Source organism: Scyliorhinus torazame, chromosome 4, assembly GCF_047496885.1.
Source record: "Scyliorhinus torazame isolate Kashiwa2021f chromosome 4, sScyTor2.1, whole genome shotgun sequence".
Taxonomy (NCBI): Eukaryota; Metazoa; Chordata; class Chondrichthyes; order Carcharhiniformes; family Scyliorhinidae; genus Scyliorhinus; species Scyliorhinus torazame.
The window spans coordinates 266166087-266185932 of record NC_092710.1 but is presented as its reverse complement, the minus strand read 5'-3'; the positions used below and the strand labels follow the sequence as shown (position 1 = coordinate 266185932).

Sequence of the window (19846 nt, the reverse complement as noted above, 5' to 3'; positions counted from 1 at the left end):
AGGTTTAGAAATTTAAGGAAAGAATTTGGTCAAACATACATGGAGTTTGAAAGGATCAAACAGAGTAATTTTGATAGGTAGATGAGGGCTTTGAAAATAGACCAAATGTATGAAGCTCTCAGAGAAATTATACTTTTGGAGGAGTCTAAAAATTCAATTCCTGATGGAGTGAGAACTCATGTGGAAGAACAGAGGGTTAAAACTGCGAGGTTAGCAGCAGAAATGGCAGATGATTATGATTTAGTTCATAAATCAAAGCTTGGTTTCCGACATCAGTTTCATGTGAGGGATAGAAACTGGGGACATGAGAAATACTCAAGTGGTGAAGGTAAAGGTGATCTGATGGGAGATAATACGGAGAGTGTACCTCAGACTAAAAAAGAAATCCAGGAAGGTGGAAAAGAAATGAAAAATTTCAAATATTTTCACTGTAATAAACTAGGCCATGTAAAGTCACAGTGTTGGTGGTTGAAGAAAAGCACGGGGAATGCTGATGTGGTAAAACAGGATAAGACAATGGGGTTTGTTCAAGTGGTAAAGGAAAGCCCAATTGAAGTGAAGGAGGTGCAAATGATTGTACAGCCTGATCAAGAGGTGATTGATAAGAAGGTGCCAGATCTCTTTAAAGAATTTACTTATGTGGGTAAAGTTTACTCATGTGTATCAGGAGGAACAGGTAAAGAAGTCACAATTTTAAGAGATATGGGAGCTTGTCAATCTTTAATGGTAAGAGATGAGGAGTTATGTAGTTTGGGAAGAATGTTGCCAGAAAAGGTGGCAATATGTGGAATTCAGGGTGAGAGGAGCAGTGTTCAATTATATAAGGCAAGGTTGGAAAGTCCAGTGAAGAGTGATGAAGTGGTAGTAGGAGAAATAGAGAAACTATCTTGTCCAGGAATACATTATCTTGGGTAATGACATAGCTGGATCGCAGGTGGGAGTGATGCCTACTGTGGTCGATAAGCCAGTGGAAAATCAGACAATTGAAGTGTTGAAGGACGAATATCTTGGGATTTTTCCGGATTGTGTAGTAACAAGGTGGCAAAGTCACAGGTTAAGACAAGAGGAGAAATCAAAGAGTGAAGATGAAATTGAAGGGCAATTATCAGAAACGATTTTTGATCAGGTGGTTGAAAAAGAACAAGAACAGGTGGAGGATGAGGCGGATATTTTTAGTTCAGGAAAATTGGCGGAGTTACAACAGAAAGATATAGAAATAAAACGGATATATCAGAAAGCATATACGGAAGAGGAATCTGAGTGCATACCAGAGTGTTATTACCGTAAAAATGATGTCTTGATGAGAAAATGGAAACCTTTACATATGCAGGCGGATGAAAAGAAGTTCGTCAAGTACTATTGCCGGTAGGGTACAGAAAGGAGGTGTTGCGGGTTGCACATGAGGTACCAGTGGGAGGTCATTTGGGATAAGGAAAACTCAAACTAAAATCCAGAAACATTTTTATTGGCCTGGACCACATAAAGATGTAATTAAATTTTGTCGATCATGTCACACATGTCAAGTGATAGGGAAACCTCAAGCAGTGATAAAACCAGCGCCTTAATACCCATTCCAGCATTTGAGGAACCTTTTACAAGAGTCCTAATTGATTGCGTAGGACCGCTTCCAAAAACAAAAAGTGGGAATCAATATCTTTTGACTATAATGGATGTGTCTACTAGGTTTCCAGAGGCCATTCCAGTAGGTAATATTACAGCTAAAAAGATTGTGGAGGAGTTACTTAAATTCTTTACTAGATATGGACTACCTACAGAAATACAATTGGATCAAGGATCAAATTTTACCTCACAGTTATTCAAAGAAGTTATGGATAGCTTAGGAATAAAACAATTTAAATCAACTGCGTACCATCCAGAATCGCAGGGAGCGTTAGAAAGGTGGCATCAGACATTAAAGACAATGTTGAGGGCTTATTGTCAAGATTATCCAGAGGATTGGGATAAAGGAATTCCATTTGTACTGTTTGCAATTAGGGATGCACCTAATGAGTCAACCAAATTTAATTCTTTTGAACTAATTTTTGGTCATGAGGGAAGAGGACCACTTAAATTGATTAAGGAAAAATTGGTGGGTGAGAAATCGGAAATTACATTGTTGAATTACGTGTCAAATTTTAGGGAATGATTAAATAGAGCAGGTGAATTGGCTAGACAACATTTAAAAGGTGCACAAAATGTGATGAAAAGTGTAGTGGACAAGAAGTCCAAAGTTCGTAGTTTTGCCAGTGGAGATAAAGTTTTAGTATTGTTACCAGTGGTAGGGGAACCTTTAAAAGCAAGGTTTTGTGGACCTTATCAGATTGAAAGGAAATTAAGTGAGGTGAAGTATGTGGTAAAAACACCAGATAGAAGGGACTCACCGAGTGTGTCATGTGAATATGCTTAAAAGGTACTTTGAAAGGGAAGGAGAGAAAAAGGAGGTTTTAATGATTCTAACTCAAGTGACAAACCAAATCCAGATGACTGTGAATTTGACATACCTCAAATTAAATTGGAAAACGAGGATGTTCTTAAAAATTGGGATAAATTGTTGAGTTACCTTCCAGAGGAAAAACCAACTGACCTGAAAGAGTTATTGATATCACGTGGGCACGTTTGTGGAGATAAATTGGAAGTACTAAAACGGCTATACATTGGATTGGATTGGATTTGTTTATTGTCACGTGTACCGAGGTACAGTGAAAAGTATTATTCTGCGAGCAGCTCAACAGACCATTAAGTACATGGGAAGAAAAGGGAAGAAAAGAAAATACATAATAGGGCAACACAAGGTAGACAATGTAACTACATAAGCACCGGCATCGGATGGAGCATACAAGGTGTAGTGGTAATGAGGTCAGTCCTTAAGAGGTTCAGTTAGGAGTCTGGTAACAGCGGGGAAGAAGTTGTTTTTGAGTCTGTTCGTGCGTGTTCTCAGACTACTGTATCTCCTGCCCGATGGAAGAAGTTGGAAGAGTGAGTAAGCTGGGTGGGAGGGGTCTTTGATTATGCTGCTGCTTTCCCCAGGCAGCGGGAGGTGTAAATGGAGTCAATGGATGGGAGGCAGGTTTGTGTGATGGACTGGGTGGTGTTCACGACTCTCTGAAGTTTCTTGCATTCCTGGGCCAAGCAGTTGCCATACCAGGCTGTGATGCAGCCAGATAGGATGCTTTCTATGGTGCATCTGTAAAAGTTGGTAAGCGTTAATGTGGACATGCCAAATTTCCTTAGTTTCCTGAGGAAGTATAGGCGCTGTTGTGCTTTCTTGCTGGTAGCGTCGACGTGGGTGGACCAGGTCAGATGTTTGGAGATGTGCACCCCTCGGAATTTGAAACTGCTAACCATCTCCACCTCGGCCCCGTTGATGCTGACAGGGGTGTGTACAGTACTTTGCTTCCTAAAGTCAATGACCAGCTCTTTAGTTTTGCTGGCATTGAGGGAGAGACTGTTGTCGCTGCACCACTCCACTAGGTTCTCTGTCTCCCTCCTGTATTCTGACTCATCGTTATTTGAGATCCGGCCCACTATGGTCGCATAGTTAGCAAACTTGTAGGTGGAATTGGATCCAAATTTTGCCACGCAGTCTTGTCTGTACAGAGAGTAGAGTAGGGGGCTAAGTATGCAGCCTTGCGGGGCCCCGGTATTGAGGACTATTGTGGAGGAGGTGTTGTTGTTCATTCTTACTGATTGTGGTCTGTTGGTCAGAAAACCGAGGATCCAGTTGCAGAGTGGGGAGCCAAGTCCTAGGTTTTGGAGCTTTGATATGAGCTTGGCTGGGATTATGGTGTTGAAGGCGAAGCTGTAGTCAATAAATAGGAGTCTGATGTAGGAGTCCTTGTTGTTGAGATGCTCTCGGGATGAGTGTTGGGCCAGGGAAATGGTGTCAGCTGTGGACTGGTTGCGACGGTATGCGAATTGCAGTGGATCATGGTGTTCTGGGAGTATGGAGGTAATGCACTTCATGATCAACCTCTCGAAGCACCTCATTACGACTGAAGTCAGGGCCACCAGCCGGTAGTCATTGAGGCACGTTGCCTGGTTCTTCTTTGGCACTGGTAAAATGGTGGTCTTCTTGAAGCAGGTGAAACCTCGGAGTGGAGTAGGGACAGGTTAAAGATGTCCACGAATACCTCTGCCAGATGGTCCGCGAAGACTCTGAGTGCACGATCAGGGATCCAGTCCGGGCCCGTCGCCTTCAAAGGGTTCACTTTCAGGAAGACTGATCTAACTTGGGAAGCTGTGATGGTGGGTATGGGTGAGTTATGGGCTTCTGGGGCACTCAACAGCGGATTGTTGGTTACCTACTCGAACCAAGCATAGAATGCATTGAGTTCATCGGGGAGGGGTGCGTTGCTGGCGGAGATACTGCTTGGCTTCACTTTGTAGCCAGTTATGTTGTTTAGTCCTTGCCACAATCGCCGACAACCTGTCTGTGACTCCAGCTAGGTTTGATATTCTCTCTTGGCATCTCGGATGGCTTTGCGGAGGTCGTACCTGGATTTCTTGTATAGGTCAGGGTCGTCTGACTTGAACGCCTCAGATCTATCCTTCAGTAGGGAGTCAATCTCGTGATTGAGCCATGATTTCCGGTTGGGGAACGTACGTACTGCTTTCTTTGGCACACAGCCATCCACACATTTGCTGATGAAGTTACGCAGTCGTCCACACATTTGCTGATGAAGTCATGATATAGATGTGGGAAATGCCGTCCAATCAAACAACATCCATACAGACTTAACCCTTTAAAATTGGTACAGGTTAACAAAGAGATTGAGAGTATGCTTAAAAATGGCATAATTGAAGTAGGTTGCAGCCAATGGAGCTCACTCATAGTGATGGTATCTAAACCAGATGGTACCCAACGGTTGTGTGTGGACTATAGAAAGGTTAATGCAGTTACAAGAACGGACTCTTATCCTAAACCACGTTTGGAGGATTGCATTGAGAAAGTGGGTAATCAGCTTTTATTTCCAAACTGGATTTACTTAAAGGTTACTGGCAGGTACCTTTATCCGAAAGGGCGAAGGAGATTTCAGCTTTTGTGACTCCAGATGGTATATACCAATTCAAAGTTATGCCATTTGGCATGAAAAATGCCCCAGCTACATTGCAACGGTTAACTAACAAAGTTGTTTCAGGATTACCCAATCAGGTATACATCGACGATCTGGTAATTTTCAGCCAGACATGGAAAGAACATTTAAAACATCTGATGGAGTTATTCGATCGACTTCAGGATGCGGGTTTGGTGATAAACCTAGCAAAAAGTGTATTTGGAAAAGCCCAAGTCACTTTCCTTGGCCATACAATCGGATAGGGTCGAATGTGCACACGGGATGTGAAGCCAACAGCTATTGAGGAGTTTCCGATAGCCTCAAGACAAAGGAAAATAATGTGATTTCTTGGCATGAGTGGATTGGATCGAACATTTGTGCAAAGGTTTTGTAGCGTGATTGCTCCACTGATGAACTTGCTGAAGAAATGTCGAAAATTTCAGTGGATAGCAGAATTTCAACAGGGATTTGACTGCCTGAAAGCTGTGATAATCAATGCTCCTGTGTTGGAGAATTACAAGGGACTCGGTGATCATATTGAACTAAAGTATCTGACTTTAAAGAGAAATGCCGAGGCGTAGAGAAATGGACGGATCGTGCAGAGACCTTCTTGTTCAAAGAGCCTATCAATCAAGAAGGATTTCAGTTGGAGGAAGAAGAACGAAACAAAAATGGACTATATTATTATGCCTGTTTGCGCATGTTGTTTTTTGAAATGATAAAGTATATTTACTGTGTGCATTTCTTAAAGGATAGAGAAAAGGTGAAAAATGAAACCATCTTGAAGGTGATGGTTTATTTTTGTTTCTTGGGGGGAGGTGTCATGTGAGAGTACCTTTAAGAAATGGGTGTTTATCAGTGATGCCAGAGTGTGGATGGAGCTGGGCTGTCTGTCAGTTTTTTACTTTCATTTTAGGCTGTTTTGCTGCAGGGTGTGTTCTTGGTTTCATTTTCAGTGTTGGAGCTGAAGCCAGACAGAGCAGGTGTACTGTTAATCTCTCTGCCATGGAAAGACTATCTCTTGATCATTTGGTGAATTCAGAGTTATAAATGTTCTCAGTAGTGAATGTAAACCTAATGTGCTTCTGTTAAAAGGTGTTTCTTTTGTCTTCTGGATGTTGTTTGGGAAGTTATTAAGGATTACTTAGTGTTGTATTCTTTGGGGATTGTATTTGAATTGATGGTTGCTAAGATGTTCACTGTATGTTTTAAAAAGGTTAACTTGAGTTCATAGAATATACATTGTTTTGCTTTTTAAAAATACTTTTCCATTTCTGCTGTACCACACCTGTAGAGTGGGCCGTGTGCTCCCTATACCACAATCTAGTAAAAGCTGTGGGTCAGGTGAACTCCATGGTACACTTTGGGGTTCTCTAAACCCTAGCCCATAACAATAGCTTCCAATTGTTATAATTGGGCTTGTGAGTTATGTTCGTAAAGTGGATAATAGGTGAGGGTGGTAAGGGTGGGTAAGGTGGAGGTGTTAAATTGATCAAAGGGTTTAAATTAAAGATTGTGAAGCCTTCCCGATACAGCTCACCTTTGTTTCTAATCCATTGGAACAACGGAGGGCCAATATTTTTGTGAACTCAGGTGGACCTTTTAAACTTCTCGGGCGTGATTCTCCGCAATCGGCGCGATGTCCGCCGATTGGCACCAAAAACGGCGCGAATCAGTCCGGCATCGCGCCGCCCCAAAGGTGTGGAATTCTCCGCATCTTGAGGGGCCGAGCCCTCACCTTGAGGGGCTAGGCCCGCGCTGGACTGATTTCCGCCCCGCCAGCTGACGGGAAAGACCTTTGGTGCCCCGCCAGCTGGCGCGGAAATGACTTTGCCGTGAGGCGCATGTGCGGGAGCGTCAGCGGCCGCTCAGGCATCCCCGCGCATGCGGAGTGGGGGGGGTCTCTTCCGCCATAGTGGAGACCATGGCGAAGGCGGAAGGAAAAGAGTGCCCCCATGGCACAGGCCCGCCCACGGATCGGTGGGCCCCGATTGCGGGCCAGGCCACCGTGGGGGCACACCCCGGGGTCAGATCGCCTCACGCCCCCCCCCCCCCCCCAGGACTTCGGAGCCTGCCCGCGCCGCCTTGTCCCGCCGGTAAGAGAGGTGGTTTGATTCTCGGCAGCGGGACAGGCATTCCAGCAGCGGGACTTCGGCCCATCGCGGGCCGGAGAATCGCCGGGGGGGGGGGGGGGGGCACCAACCGGCGCGGCGCGATTCCCACCCCCACCGAATATCCGGTGCCGGAGAATTCGGCAACCGGCAGGGGGGTCGGAGAACCCCGCCCCTCACTCTGGAATCTTACTCGCATCCATCTCAAGGTCAATTAAAGCCATGGCTGTTGAAACATCCTGTTTCCTGGCAATAGTGGTGGGATCACCATGGCGGGATTAGTCCTGCTTCCCGATATTTTCAGAAGACACAAAGTTTGCTGAGGTAGTACATTTTGATATGAAGGATAGGGAGATCACTTATGCAAGTCTAGGTGGGGTAAAGAGATCTCAGAGTACAAATGCACCAATCACTAAAAGCTGTGTCACAGGTTAACAAGGCCATTAAAAAAAACGAAGAACTAGGCTTTGTGGTGTTGGGTGTTCTGACACACAGATGAGCCAACACAGTTGCATATGGTACAACGCTTCTTTATTTAAACTCACTATTTACAGTTTGGTCTTTGCACTCTGCACGTGGGGGGCTCCCTGCTTGTGGTGTTTCAACAGCTCTTTCTTGTTCCCTTCTCCCCAGACCTACTGACCACCAGGTGTCGTGCTCGTGCTTTTTATGTGGTTGGTGTTCTTGTCTGTGATTGGTTGTGGTGTTGTGTACTCTGATTTGCCTGTTAGTGTGTCCATCATGATGTGTGTGTTTGAATATCATGACATCCCCCCTTTTTACAAAGATATGTGCCTACGTGGTAATAAATATGATCGTGACGTGAGTGCATCTAAGAGTGTGTGTGTGTCGTGTGCAGCATGTGTCTATGACGGAACTATGTACATGGGGCGATGTCGAGTGCGTCACATGAATCCAGTTGTACCATAACATAACAGAAATGCGAACGAGAGAAGAAGAAAAAAAAACTTGAACAGTTGTCCAGTCAGATGACATCTGGAACGATAAACAACAACAGGTTATCATGTAAAACTGTGCAACTTGTTAAACATATGAACTGTATTATAAGTCCAGTCTAATGGGTTTGCGACGAATTCGGGTTGACCGCCTCAAGGGTGGATCAAGAACCACCGGCTGCTGTGCAGGCATGGCCACGGGTGGCGATGGAAAGGGCGTGATGTGCGGCAGCTCCACAAAGTCATCCTCGGAAGCCTGTTGAGGATCTGGCGTGCTGTGTGGCTGTGAGCGTGGAAGTCGGCGAAGGGCGCGCCGATTGCGGCGACGCACGGAACCATCCGGCATGCGAACCAGGAACGAGCGGGGAGCCACTTGTCGGAGGACTTCGGCCGGTGCTGACCAGCCACCATACGGTTGATGGACGCGTACTTTGTCTCCGGAGGACAGGGGGGGCAGGTCCGTCGCTCGTGTGTCGTACCGACCTTTCTGGCGATCACGCTGCAGTTGCATGTTCCGAAGAACCGCCTCATGGTCTGTTGTCGGTGCCAGGACGGAAGGTACCGTCGTCCTGAGGGAGCGACCCATTAGTAGCTGCGCTGGCGAGAGGCCCGTGGATAACGGGGCCGATCGATAGGCCAGCAAGGCAAGGTTAAAGTCCGATCCGGCATCAGCCGCCTTGCACAGGAGCCGCTTTGCGATGTGGACACCCTTTTCAGCCTTCCCGTTCGATTGTGGATGCAGAGGGCTGGATGTCACATGAGTGAAACCATATGCTGCGGCAAAGGACGACCATTCACGGTTGGCAAAACAAGGTCCATTGTCTGACATGACAGTCCTTGGAATGCCATGGCGAGCAAACGTTTCCTTGCAGGCCCCAATGACTGCGGACGACGTCAGATCATGGAGAGGCATGACTTCCGGGTAGTTTGAGAAGTAGTCTATAATAACAATGTAATCTCTGCCGAGCGCGTGAAATAGGTCAACACCCACCTTCGCCCAGGGGGACGTCACCATCTCGTGTGGTAGAAGTGTTTCCGGAGGTTGCGCCGGCTGAAACCTCTGACAGGTTGTGCAGTTGAGCACCATGTTGGCTATGTCTTCATTAATACCCGGCCAATATACCGCCTCCCGGGCCCTTCGTCTGCATTTTTCGACGCCCAAGTGGCCTTCGTGTAGTTGATGAAGAATCATCTGGCGCACGCTGTGTGGAATAACGATCCTGTGCGATTTCATAAGGACCCCGTCTATATTGGTGAGATCATCTCGCACATTATAAAACTGGGGGCACTGCCCTTTTAGCCACCCTTCCGTCATGTGGCGCATCACTCGCTGCAGAAGGGGGTCAGTCGCCATCTCTGCGCGTATGTGGGCCAGACTAGGATCATCAGCTGGCAGATTTGCTGCTGTCAGAGTCATGTGTGCCTCAATTTGACGCACGAACCCCTCTGCATCTGGTGGTGTGCTCACTGCTCGGGAAAGAGTGTCCGCCACGATGAGTTCCTTCCCCGGAGTGTAGATCAGTTCAAAATCGTACCTCCTGAGTTTAAGTAAGATGCGCTGGAGGCGAGGAGTCATGTCGTTCAGGTCTTTGTTAATGATGTTGACCAGGGGGCGGTGGTCAGTTTCGACCGTGAATCGTGGCAGGCCATACACATAGTCGTGGAACTTGTCCAGTCCAGTTAACAAGCCCAGGCATTCTTTTTCGATTTGCGCGTAGCGCTGTTCGGTAGGGGTCATGGCTCGTGAGGCATACGCAACCGGGGCCCATGATGACGTGCTGTCTTTTTGCAGGAGTACCGCTCCAATACCAGATTGGCTGGCGTCTGTTGAGATCTTTGTAGGGCGAGTCGTGTCAAAGAAGGCCAGCACTGGTGCCGTGACCAGTTTGTGCTTGAGCTCCTCCCATTCCCGCTGATGCGATTGGTGCCAGTTGAATTCCGTCGATTTTTTTACGAGATGGCGCATATTTGTTGTATGAGAAGCCAGGTTGGGAATGAACTTCCCAAGGAAGTTGACCATGCCCAGGAATCTTAAGACAGCCTTCTTGTCAGCCGGTCGTGGCATGGCTGTGATGGCGCTAACCTTGTCTGCATCGGGACGGACCCCGGACCTTGAGATGTGGTCCCCGAGGAATTTCAGCTCCGTCTGGCCGAAAGCACACTTCGCACGGTTGAGACGCAGGCCATTTTGTCGTATGCGGGTAAAGACACGTCGTAGACGATGCATGTGTTCCTGCGGAGTGGTGGACCAAATGATGATATCGTCCACATATACACGTACCCCTTCGATGCCTTCCATCATCTGCTCCATAATGCGGTGGAATACTTCAGATGCCGAAATGATGCCGAATGGCATCCGGTTGTAGCAGAATCTGCCAAAAGGGGTGTTGAATGTGCATAGTCTTCGGCTGGCCGGGTCCAGTTGGATCTGCCAGAATCCTTTGGACGCATCCAATTTAGTGAATATCTTGGCTCGCGCCATCTCGCTGGTGAGGTCTTCTCGTTTCGGGATGGGATAGTGTTCCCGCATGATGTTGTTGTTCAGATCTTTTGGATCTATACATATACGGAGCTCGCCAGAGGGCTTCTTTACACAGACCATGGAGCTGACCCATGGCGTGGGCTCCGTGACCTTGGATAGGACCCCTTGGTCCTGAAGAATCTGCAGTTGTGCCTTGAGGCGGTCTTTGAGAGGCGCAGGAACCCTGCGAGGTGCGTGAACGACAGGGATGGCGTCCGGTCTGAGTCGAATCTTGTACGTGTGTGGCAATGTCCCCATGCCTTCAAAAACCTCCTGGTTGTGAGCGAGGAGGGAATGGAGATTCGCGTGGAACTCAGCATCCGGGAAGTCGGATATCTCATCTGGAGAGAGAGACATAATGCGCTGTACCAGGTGAAGGACCTTACACGCTTGTGCGCCCAGTAACGAGTCCTTTGATGAGCCAACAACTTCGAAGGGGAGTGTGGCCGTGTACCTCTTGTGAGTCACCTGTAGCTGGCAAGATCCTATGGACGGGATAACGTTCCCGTTATAGTCAACCATCTTAAGCCGGGATGGTGTGATGGGTGGTTTGACCTTCATGGCCTGGACTGCAGAGTAAGCAATCAGGTTGGAGGATGCGCCGGTGTCCAGACCGAAGGCGACGCGCGATCGGTTGACCGTCAGGGTGGCACACCACTCATCGGCTGGATTGATGGCATTGACCTTGTTGACATCAATGACGGAAACTCGGAAGGCATCCTGGTCATCTGCATCACTTAACTGGAAGTCTTGATGCGTGGGCTGGACGGTCCTGACTCGTGTGCGAGGTTGTCGAGGATGCGCCGGATCCATGGGTTGAGCCGCACGACAGCGGGCTGCGTAGTGGCCCATCATGGCACATCTGTGGCACTGTCGGTTTTTTGCAGGACATTGCCCTTTTAAGTGTAGACCTCCACAATTGCTGCACGTCATGACGTCACGGCGTTCGTTGCGCCACTGCGCATGCGCAGTGCGATCTTGCGGTGGGCGCGCCTGCGCAGTGCGTCCCTCGTTGTGGCCGTTATTTTTGGCGCGCACCTGCGCGGGAGACCGCGAAAAGCGCGGGAAGCGGCCGCTGTCGTCCGGGCCGTGGGTCGGGAAGTAATCGACGGCCTGGATGCGTTCGACGTCGTGGGCGGCCTGGCTTGCCGATTCGACGGCTGGGGACCCCCTCCGTGCCAACTCGGACGCCTGAAATCGGGCAAAACGGCAGGTAGCATTTTCATGGAGGACACAGGCTTCCACAGCAGACGCTAAGGTGAGGCTTTTCATTTTAAGAAGCTGCTGGCGTAGGCCACTAGAGGCAACGCCAAAAACAATCTGGTCCCTGATCATGGACTTTGTAGTGGTGCCGTAACCGCAGGACTGCGCTAGAATCCGGAGGTGCGTCAAATTGGGTTGAAAAAGCTCCTCCTTACCTTGCAGGCGTTGCTGAAAGATGTATCTTTCAAAACTTTCGTTTACTTCAACTTGAAAGTGCTGGTCCAGTTTGAGGATGACCGTGTCATATTTGGCCTGGTTTTCGCCTTCTTCGAACACCAGTGAGTTAAAGACATCGGTTGCGTGCGGGCCTGCGTAGAAGAGGAGCATTGCAATCTTCGAGTCATCCGAGACATTCTGTTTTTCGGTGGCACGGATGTACAGGTCAAATCGCTGCCTGTAGAGCTTCCAGTTGGTGCCTAGGTTCCCCGTGACTTGCATCGGCTGCGGTTTGCCGGTGTGGTCCATGTCCAGAATGGCAGGTTAGTAGGCAGGTATCGATCCACTCCTGTACCATGTGGTGTTGGGTGTTCTGACACACAGAAGAGCCAACACAGTTGCATATGGTACAACGCTTCTTTATTTAAACTCACTATTTACAGTTTGGTCTTTGCACTCTGCACGTGGGGGGCTCCCTGCTTGTGGTGTTTCAACAGCTCTTTCTTGTTCCCTTCTCCCCAGACCTACTGACCACCAGGTGTCGTGCTCGTGCTTTTTATGTGGTTGGTGTTCTTGTCTGTGATTGGTTGTGGTGTTGTGTACTCTGATTTGCCTGTTAGTGTGTCCATCATGATGTGTGTGTTTGAATATCATGACAGGCTTTATTTCTAGAGAGGCACAAGTGAAAAGTAGGGTAGTTATGCTAAACATGTATCGACCCTAATTAGAACAATCTTAAGAGTACATGTGCAGTTCTGGCCACCAAATTAGTAAAAGACAGAGATGAGGGAGCAGAGATTCAAAAGGATGATACCAGAAATGTGTGGGTGTGCACATCAGGAAAGGATGGACAGGTGGATCTCTTTTGTCTTCAAGGAAGTGGCTGGGGGATGCCTTAATAGAGGTCTTTAAAATTCTTAAATAATATATTATTTAACAAGAGTGAATACAGAGAGAATGTTTCCACTTAAGAGATGGTTTGTAGGTGAGTGATGGGGTGCAGTGCATTAAGCTGTCTTTGAGCTTAGTTGTGCAGTTGGTGGGATTTGATATGTGAAGATGAATTCACTGACCTTGATCATTCATATGAGGTCAGTGAATGTTTCTGCTGCAAATCATCTGGGCTGGTCTCTTGGCATTGACTGCCATGGCTATCTGGTCCCACTATCATCAGACCATTTGCGATCAGGCTCCCTCTGAATTGAGAACAACTCTGCTCCTTTGCACATTATCCACTAAGGCCTTCAGTACAATGCCCAAAATCTTGGGGCACACTCTTTTCCATTTGTACCATTGTCTTTCTTCACATTGTGGTGACTTATACAAGGATTTCTACCATCTGCTCCAACCACATTGCACCTCCCCTTTCAGTGGTACAGGCTAGCTTTGACTGGTGCTGGCACTTCCCCCACCTGCTGAAGTGTGCAGTCACTCAACATCATGCTTATGCTGCCTTCTTGCAATGGCAGGTAATGACGAATTTCAAGTTCTTCCCCTGTGCCTGGAGCCTATTCAATTTTGCTCCTCTTGTCTCTTAGTCAATGATGATGAGCATAATTTTCCCAGTTCAGTGTTTGGAGACTGAAGCCATCTTCTTTGCCCCTCTGTCATCAACTCCCACCATCGATTCCATCTGCTTTCATACAAAATTGAGCAAGATTTTAACATGGGGTTCACGACACCACGTTGGAATGAAATAGATGTTCTGCGCCTGTACTTGCTGGAAGCAGCAGAGAGAGAGAGATTTTCCTAGATGCAGCCTCCGAATTGACTGCCTCCTGCTTGATCTCCAATTAAGGACAGTGGGCAAGTTGTAGAGGCTGCCTGACCAATCGGAGGGCTGGCAACTGCACCCTATCTCTGTAGCTTTACATTTGTCTCCTTTTGCTCAATATACATTTTTGCCTGATCTATAGTTTTGTAAAATGGATGCTTTCCCACATTGAAGGTGCAATATAAACATACATGTTCTTGCCACTGCTGTGCTAATCCTCTGTTTTAAGATTGAATGTAACATTTATGGACCTCAGCTCTCTAAGTGTCCTCTTCTGTTGGAGTACTGGAAAACATTCTTATTGTTGTACTTTGTGTCTGCAGCTATGTTCTATTCTAGGTCTTTCTTTTATCTCTTTAAAATGTTCCTACATGTCAAAATATTTTATTCAAGTGAACCCCATCCCCCTTCACCCTGTCGGGTTTATAGAGCCTATCTGTTCTCCTTACTTCACATTTCATTTGTTTATGCTTCTATTTATGGTGAACTTTCATTTAGTCTGAGCTTTTTGTTTTCAGATACGCATTTTTCCTCGAAGATCAACATAATGCAACTAAACATGTTCCGTGTATCGTTTACTGAGGTGTTGTTGAACAGCCTCCCCAATCGATTTGCTTCTGTTGTCCCCTAAATGTTTTGAAATGAGGTATTTATACACCATATACTTGGCTTGTCATCCTAGCTATTTCTGAATCCCAAATCACATTCAATTTCTTCATTCTGTGGTCACAGCCAGCCAGGGCTGCCCTAACGTAGTATGGCTCACTTATGAATACCAGATGAGATGAACACTACCTCTTGTAATCTTCTGGGGCATGCAACAGTTACATACTTCATTTAGAGTCTGGCTCTTGGCACTTTTCATCTTCCAAACTTTTATTAAGTTGATTAAGTTGCCCATTCGAACAGCTTTTCTGTTTTTGCACCTTTGTACAGCAAACTATCTTCCTTGGTGGTCTATGGATAACCCCTAGTATCAGCCTGGATTTTTTTCAAGTTAGTGATGATTTTGCTGTGCACCCACTGTAGTTTGTTGTGCATTTTTCTGTTGGACAGATTTTTTGCATGAATTTGGAGCAGTTGAGTTCACCTGTGGCTAGTTTAGGCCATAGAAATCACATGACGGTCAACCTCAAATTTAACATTCTAGTTTTCCTATTCCTAGTTAAAAACTAATCTTTCATGTTCTCCTGTGTGAGGAAACAAAACATATTTTACCTTATAGATGCACCACAACACTTTCATGCCATCATTATTTCAGAAGGGAAATGAAGGCAGTGAAAAAACGGTCCAGAATCCTTACAGAAAATTATGGACAGACCTTTTGCATGAATTTTGGAGCAGTTTAGTTCACCTGTGGCTAGTTCAGGCCAGAAAAATCACATGAAAGTCAACTTCAAATTAAACATTCTCGATTTCCTATTCCTAGTTAAAAGCTAATATTTCATGTTCACCTGTATCAGGAATAAATACATCAAATGAAAGTTAAATGAGGGTAATATTGGGACAAAATGACTTTATTACACAAAATAATATGAAAAGGTAGGAACAATGTCCTTCAATATTGGAGAACTTGGACCAGATTCCCCCATGCTGAACTGTGATTAAATAGAAGCAGGATTGCAAAAACATTGCACTGGCAGTCTACACAGCAGTCTGCCACCTACGTTCCTGGATCTTTTAAAAATATAAATTTAGAGAACCCCAATTTTTTTTTCCAATTAAGGGGTAATTTAGCGTGGCCAATCCATGTACCCTGCACATCTTTGGGTTGTGGGGGTGAGACCCACACAGACACAGGGAGGATGTGCAAACCCCACACGGGCAGTGACCTGGGGCCGACTAACCACTGCGCCACCTTGCCGTCCCTCCATTCCCAACTGGTGATTTTCCCAAGGATGGTGGGAGAGCGGGGGTGTGGGCTGGATTGTGAAGTCAATTGGGCAGCTTGAAGTCATTCGGGTGCTTATTAAATGTTTGCCTTTGGACCACCCAGATTGTCATGGATGCGGCCGGCCACAAGCAGCTCTCTGAACATGACCAGCTGCATCTTGGCAAGAGCAGAGGCGGAAATGTTGAATCAGTTTCATGTAATAACAAAGAACAAAGAACAAAGAAATGTACAGCACAGGAACAGGCCCTTCGGCCCTCTAAGCCCGTGCCGACCATACTGCCCGACTAAACTACAATCTTCTACACTTCCTGGGTCCGTATCCTTCTATTCCCATCCTATTCATATATTTGTCAAGATGCCCCTTAAATGTCCCTATCGTCCCTGCTTCCACTACCTCCTCCGGTAGTGAGTTCCAGGCACCCACTACCCTCTGCGTAAAAAACTTGCCTCGTACATCTACTCTAAACCTTGCCCCTCTCACCTTAAACCTATGCCCCCTAGTAATTGACCCCTCTACCCTGGGGAAAAGCCTCTGACTATCCACTCTGTCTATGCCCCTCATAATTTTGTATACCTCTATCAGGTCGCCCCTCAACCTCCTTCGTTCCAGTGAGAACAAACCGAGTTTATTCAATCGCTCCTCATAGCTTATGCCCTCCATACCAGGCAACATTCTGGTAAATCTCTTCTGCACCCTCTCTAAAGCCTCCACATCCTTCTGGTAGTGTGGCGACCAGAATTGAACACTATACTCCAAGTGTGGCCTAACTAAGGTTCTATACAGCTGCAACATGACTTGCCAATTCTTATACTCAATGCCCCGGCCAATGAAGGCAAGCATGCCGTATGCCTTCTTGACTACCTTCTCCACCTGTGTTGCCCCTTTCAATGACCTGTGGACCTGTACTCCTAGATCTCTTTGACTTTCAATACTCTTGAGGGTTCTACCATTCACTGTATATTCCCTACCTGCATTAGCCCTTCCAAAATGCATTACCTCACATTTGTCCGGATTAAACTCCATCTGCCATCTCTCCGCCCAAGTCTCCAGACAATCTAAATCCTGCTGTATCCTCAGACAGTCCTCATCGCTATCCGCAATTCCACCAACCTTTGTGTCGTCTGCAAACTTACTAATCAGACCAGTTACATTTTCCTCCAAATCATTTATATATACTACAAAGAGCAAAGGTCCCAGCACTGATCCCTGTGCAAAAGAGTGAAAGTTTGGAGAACAAAATACTGAACAGTGATAAAAATGTAAGTAACCTTTCTCGACCCTATTCCAGTTTCTAGCTCTCCATTTCGCCCTGGCCACTTTGAACATAAGATTCTCTAATTTTATTAGTGCCACATTGCATCCCCATGACCATACTTAGAAACTCGACTATTTTAATTATTCTTAATTTACAACAGTAATGTAACTCAATTTTCCCCAAATTTTCAGCATCATTATTTTTCACTTTGTTGTAAACAAATTTTAACAGACACCGATTAAAAAGAACAAAAAAAAGCCAAATCACAATGTAAAAAGGCATGTGGTGTACACTATATAGAGGACAACAACACTATTATTACCTACCTTTACATTGTGTGAAGTATAGCAGGGGGACGTATTCAAGTTGCCATATAATATGCTTAACTTTACGTCTGCAGTATTTCAGATGGAAGTAAATGTGTGCTGTGCTACTACCAACAAAAATATATATTGTGGAAACATATATCAAAAGAGTAAATGGTCCCAAGGCAGAAGGGAAATGAAATATTAAGGTACTATTGATACTTTCTTATAATTATGATTACTTATATGATGCATTCATTTATGAGTAAGTGCCAGTTCAATCAGTACTGCTGTGAGAGCTGTGCCAACCCATAAGCTTAAAATGTTGAAAACAAAAAAGTTGATAGTTCCTGCATTTTTGACTAAGCCACATATGGAAAGCACACATCTTTGTATTGAGGAAAGGCCTTAAATCCTTTCCCAATTTTATCATTATCACTGTGAAGTAAAGAATTTTCGAAAGCAGCCACGAAGAATGTAAACAAAAGCAGGAAATATGGAAGAGAAACATTTCCTACAACTTACCCGCTGTTCCATTTGATATAATCGAAGAGTTACTCAGGTTGGCCTTGTCCAGTTTTGAGCCAGCAGAAGTATCACTACTGCTCACTCGATTGTGCGGACTTGCTAGGTCCTGCATTTCCATAGACCTGCCAGGACATGAAAATTTCTTTCATCACAATTATTAAGTAAAATGTTCAACTATTAAGTAAAATGTTCAACTTACGGCAATATAATTTTCAAGTATCTCCCAACACTTCAGAAAAACACATGTTAATCATTATCGCATTGCGATTTAAGACAGTGAAATGATGGTTTTTGAGGTAATTGAAAGATCTTTATGTAACTCAGTTTATTTGTTTCAAAAGGGAAAAACAATGCATTCACATATTAACCTTCACTGATTTGCTGGTACATAGTAGGATCTTGCTAAGGCATCACTTTGTTGGCCAAAATACATTTTATGCTCCTTTTATCGTATCACATTTCGATCATGCAATGGCTGTAACAAAATTCCTTGGCGCAGTGGTTTCAAACAAAAGCATTGATTTCTGCTCAAAATTACATCACCATGCGCAATGCCCTTGAAAACAGACAATCTGCCCATTTGCAGTCATAACAATATTTTTATGCCATAAATTACCTACTTCTCTAACTAATATTCTTGAGAAATCAACTGCATTCCGAGAATGTTTTCTTTGTGAGCTGAAAAAAATCACGGTTATATGGTGCATATATTTCATTTTAAAACCTGATTACAAAATAAAACGTGTCAACACAAGACCAGCCGACAGCATTGAAGTACACTTCAAAATGGTAAATCTTTCAGAAGTTTACCGATTGGTACATTTGATCTATTCGGAATCAAGAAGGTACCACATGTAAAGAACCAGGGAACCGCATTAGCTCTCCATTCTTGTTTCACTTTCTCGGCAGGGATAGCAGGGCAGATTTGGACATTCAACTGTCATTTTTCCTTATTTTCCTTGCCTCTTTATGTGTCACAATTCAAAATCTCTTGATTGGAGGAAAATGGGGGAGGGAGGGCTGTGGGGGGAGTGGGGCCGAGGGGAAGAAGATGGTGGGAGCGGTTGGCTGGAATCCATTGCAAAATGGTTCCATTAAGTTGAAATTTGCTGGCATCTTGGAAAGGGCACAACTCACAAATTCCTATTGTACGGTCATCTTCTTTGCAAATTATACAATGATTGGTTGAGGATTTTAAGTTTTCTTACCATAAAAGTTTACCAATGCATTTTTATTTTTGCCACCATTTAACCCAATGCCATGATGTACAGGCTACTAATGATGTGTTTGCAACAATTTTATGGGATGGCACTGGTTTCCAACAGAGAGCCCCAGCCTCCACCTTAGAAATCTAGGCTCACTTGGATCATGATTCATAGACCATTAATAGAAAGTGGTGGGTGATGTTTGTGAGTTCGCATCATCAGTGCTCTATCCTTGTCACTCAACATCCAACCATTAGTTTGTTATGGTTGCTCAAACATATAAGTAGTATTTAGATGAGCACTTGAAATGCCAAAGCATATAAGGCTACGGAAACAGACTCTAGATGTAAATTGAAGGAGTGAAATCCCTTTAGGTTGCAGTGCATTTCAGAGTTGACATGCAGCACTCACAAAGTGAGTATGCTTGCTGTCAAGAGCACCCTATACCATGGGGGAACCATCAATCTTCGCCATATGCTCAGTCCCCTTGCTGCTCTCAGGCAAGAGGGAAGAAAATGTACACAGCACAGTACAGCTTGCAGAGATATCCCATATCCAACAATGGATGACAAATTGGGAGATGCTACAAATATTGCTTTCTCCAGCTTGGAAGACTTCAAATACATAAAAGCTCATGGCCTTTAAAAGCTCGCCTTCACGCCCATTGGCGATGCAGTCCCGACCAAGCTTTGAGACTGCAGTAGTTGACAGATTTCAATAAGCACCTCATTGGTGAAGCAGAGATAATCATAATAATGATCTTTATTATTGTCACAAGTAGGCTCACATTAACACTGCAATGAAGTTACTGTGAAAATTCAGA

At 45.3% G+C, this 19846-nt stretch overlaps 1 protein-coding gene across 20 annotated transcripts in view; it reads right to left on the bottom strand.

The window, feature by feature from the left end:
* Positions 1 to 19846, bottom strand: part of eya4 (EYA transcriptional coactivator and phosphatase 4) — a 758447-nt gene that overhangs the window by 269040 nt on the left and 469561 nt on the right. For 16 of the 20 annotated variants that reach the window (XM_072499738.1, XM_072499733.1, XM_072499734.1 and 13 more), the window contains one exon: positions 17816 to 17940. The exons of the other annotated variants lie outside the window; for them this stretch is intronic. In XM_072499738.1, the coding sequence (XP_072355839.1) occupies positions 17816 to 17940 (125 nt within the window). The remainder of the gene's footprint in view (positions 1 to 17815; positions 17941 to 19846) is intronic. 20 annotated transcript variants of the gene reach the window in all.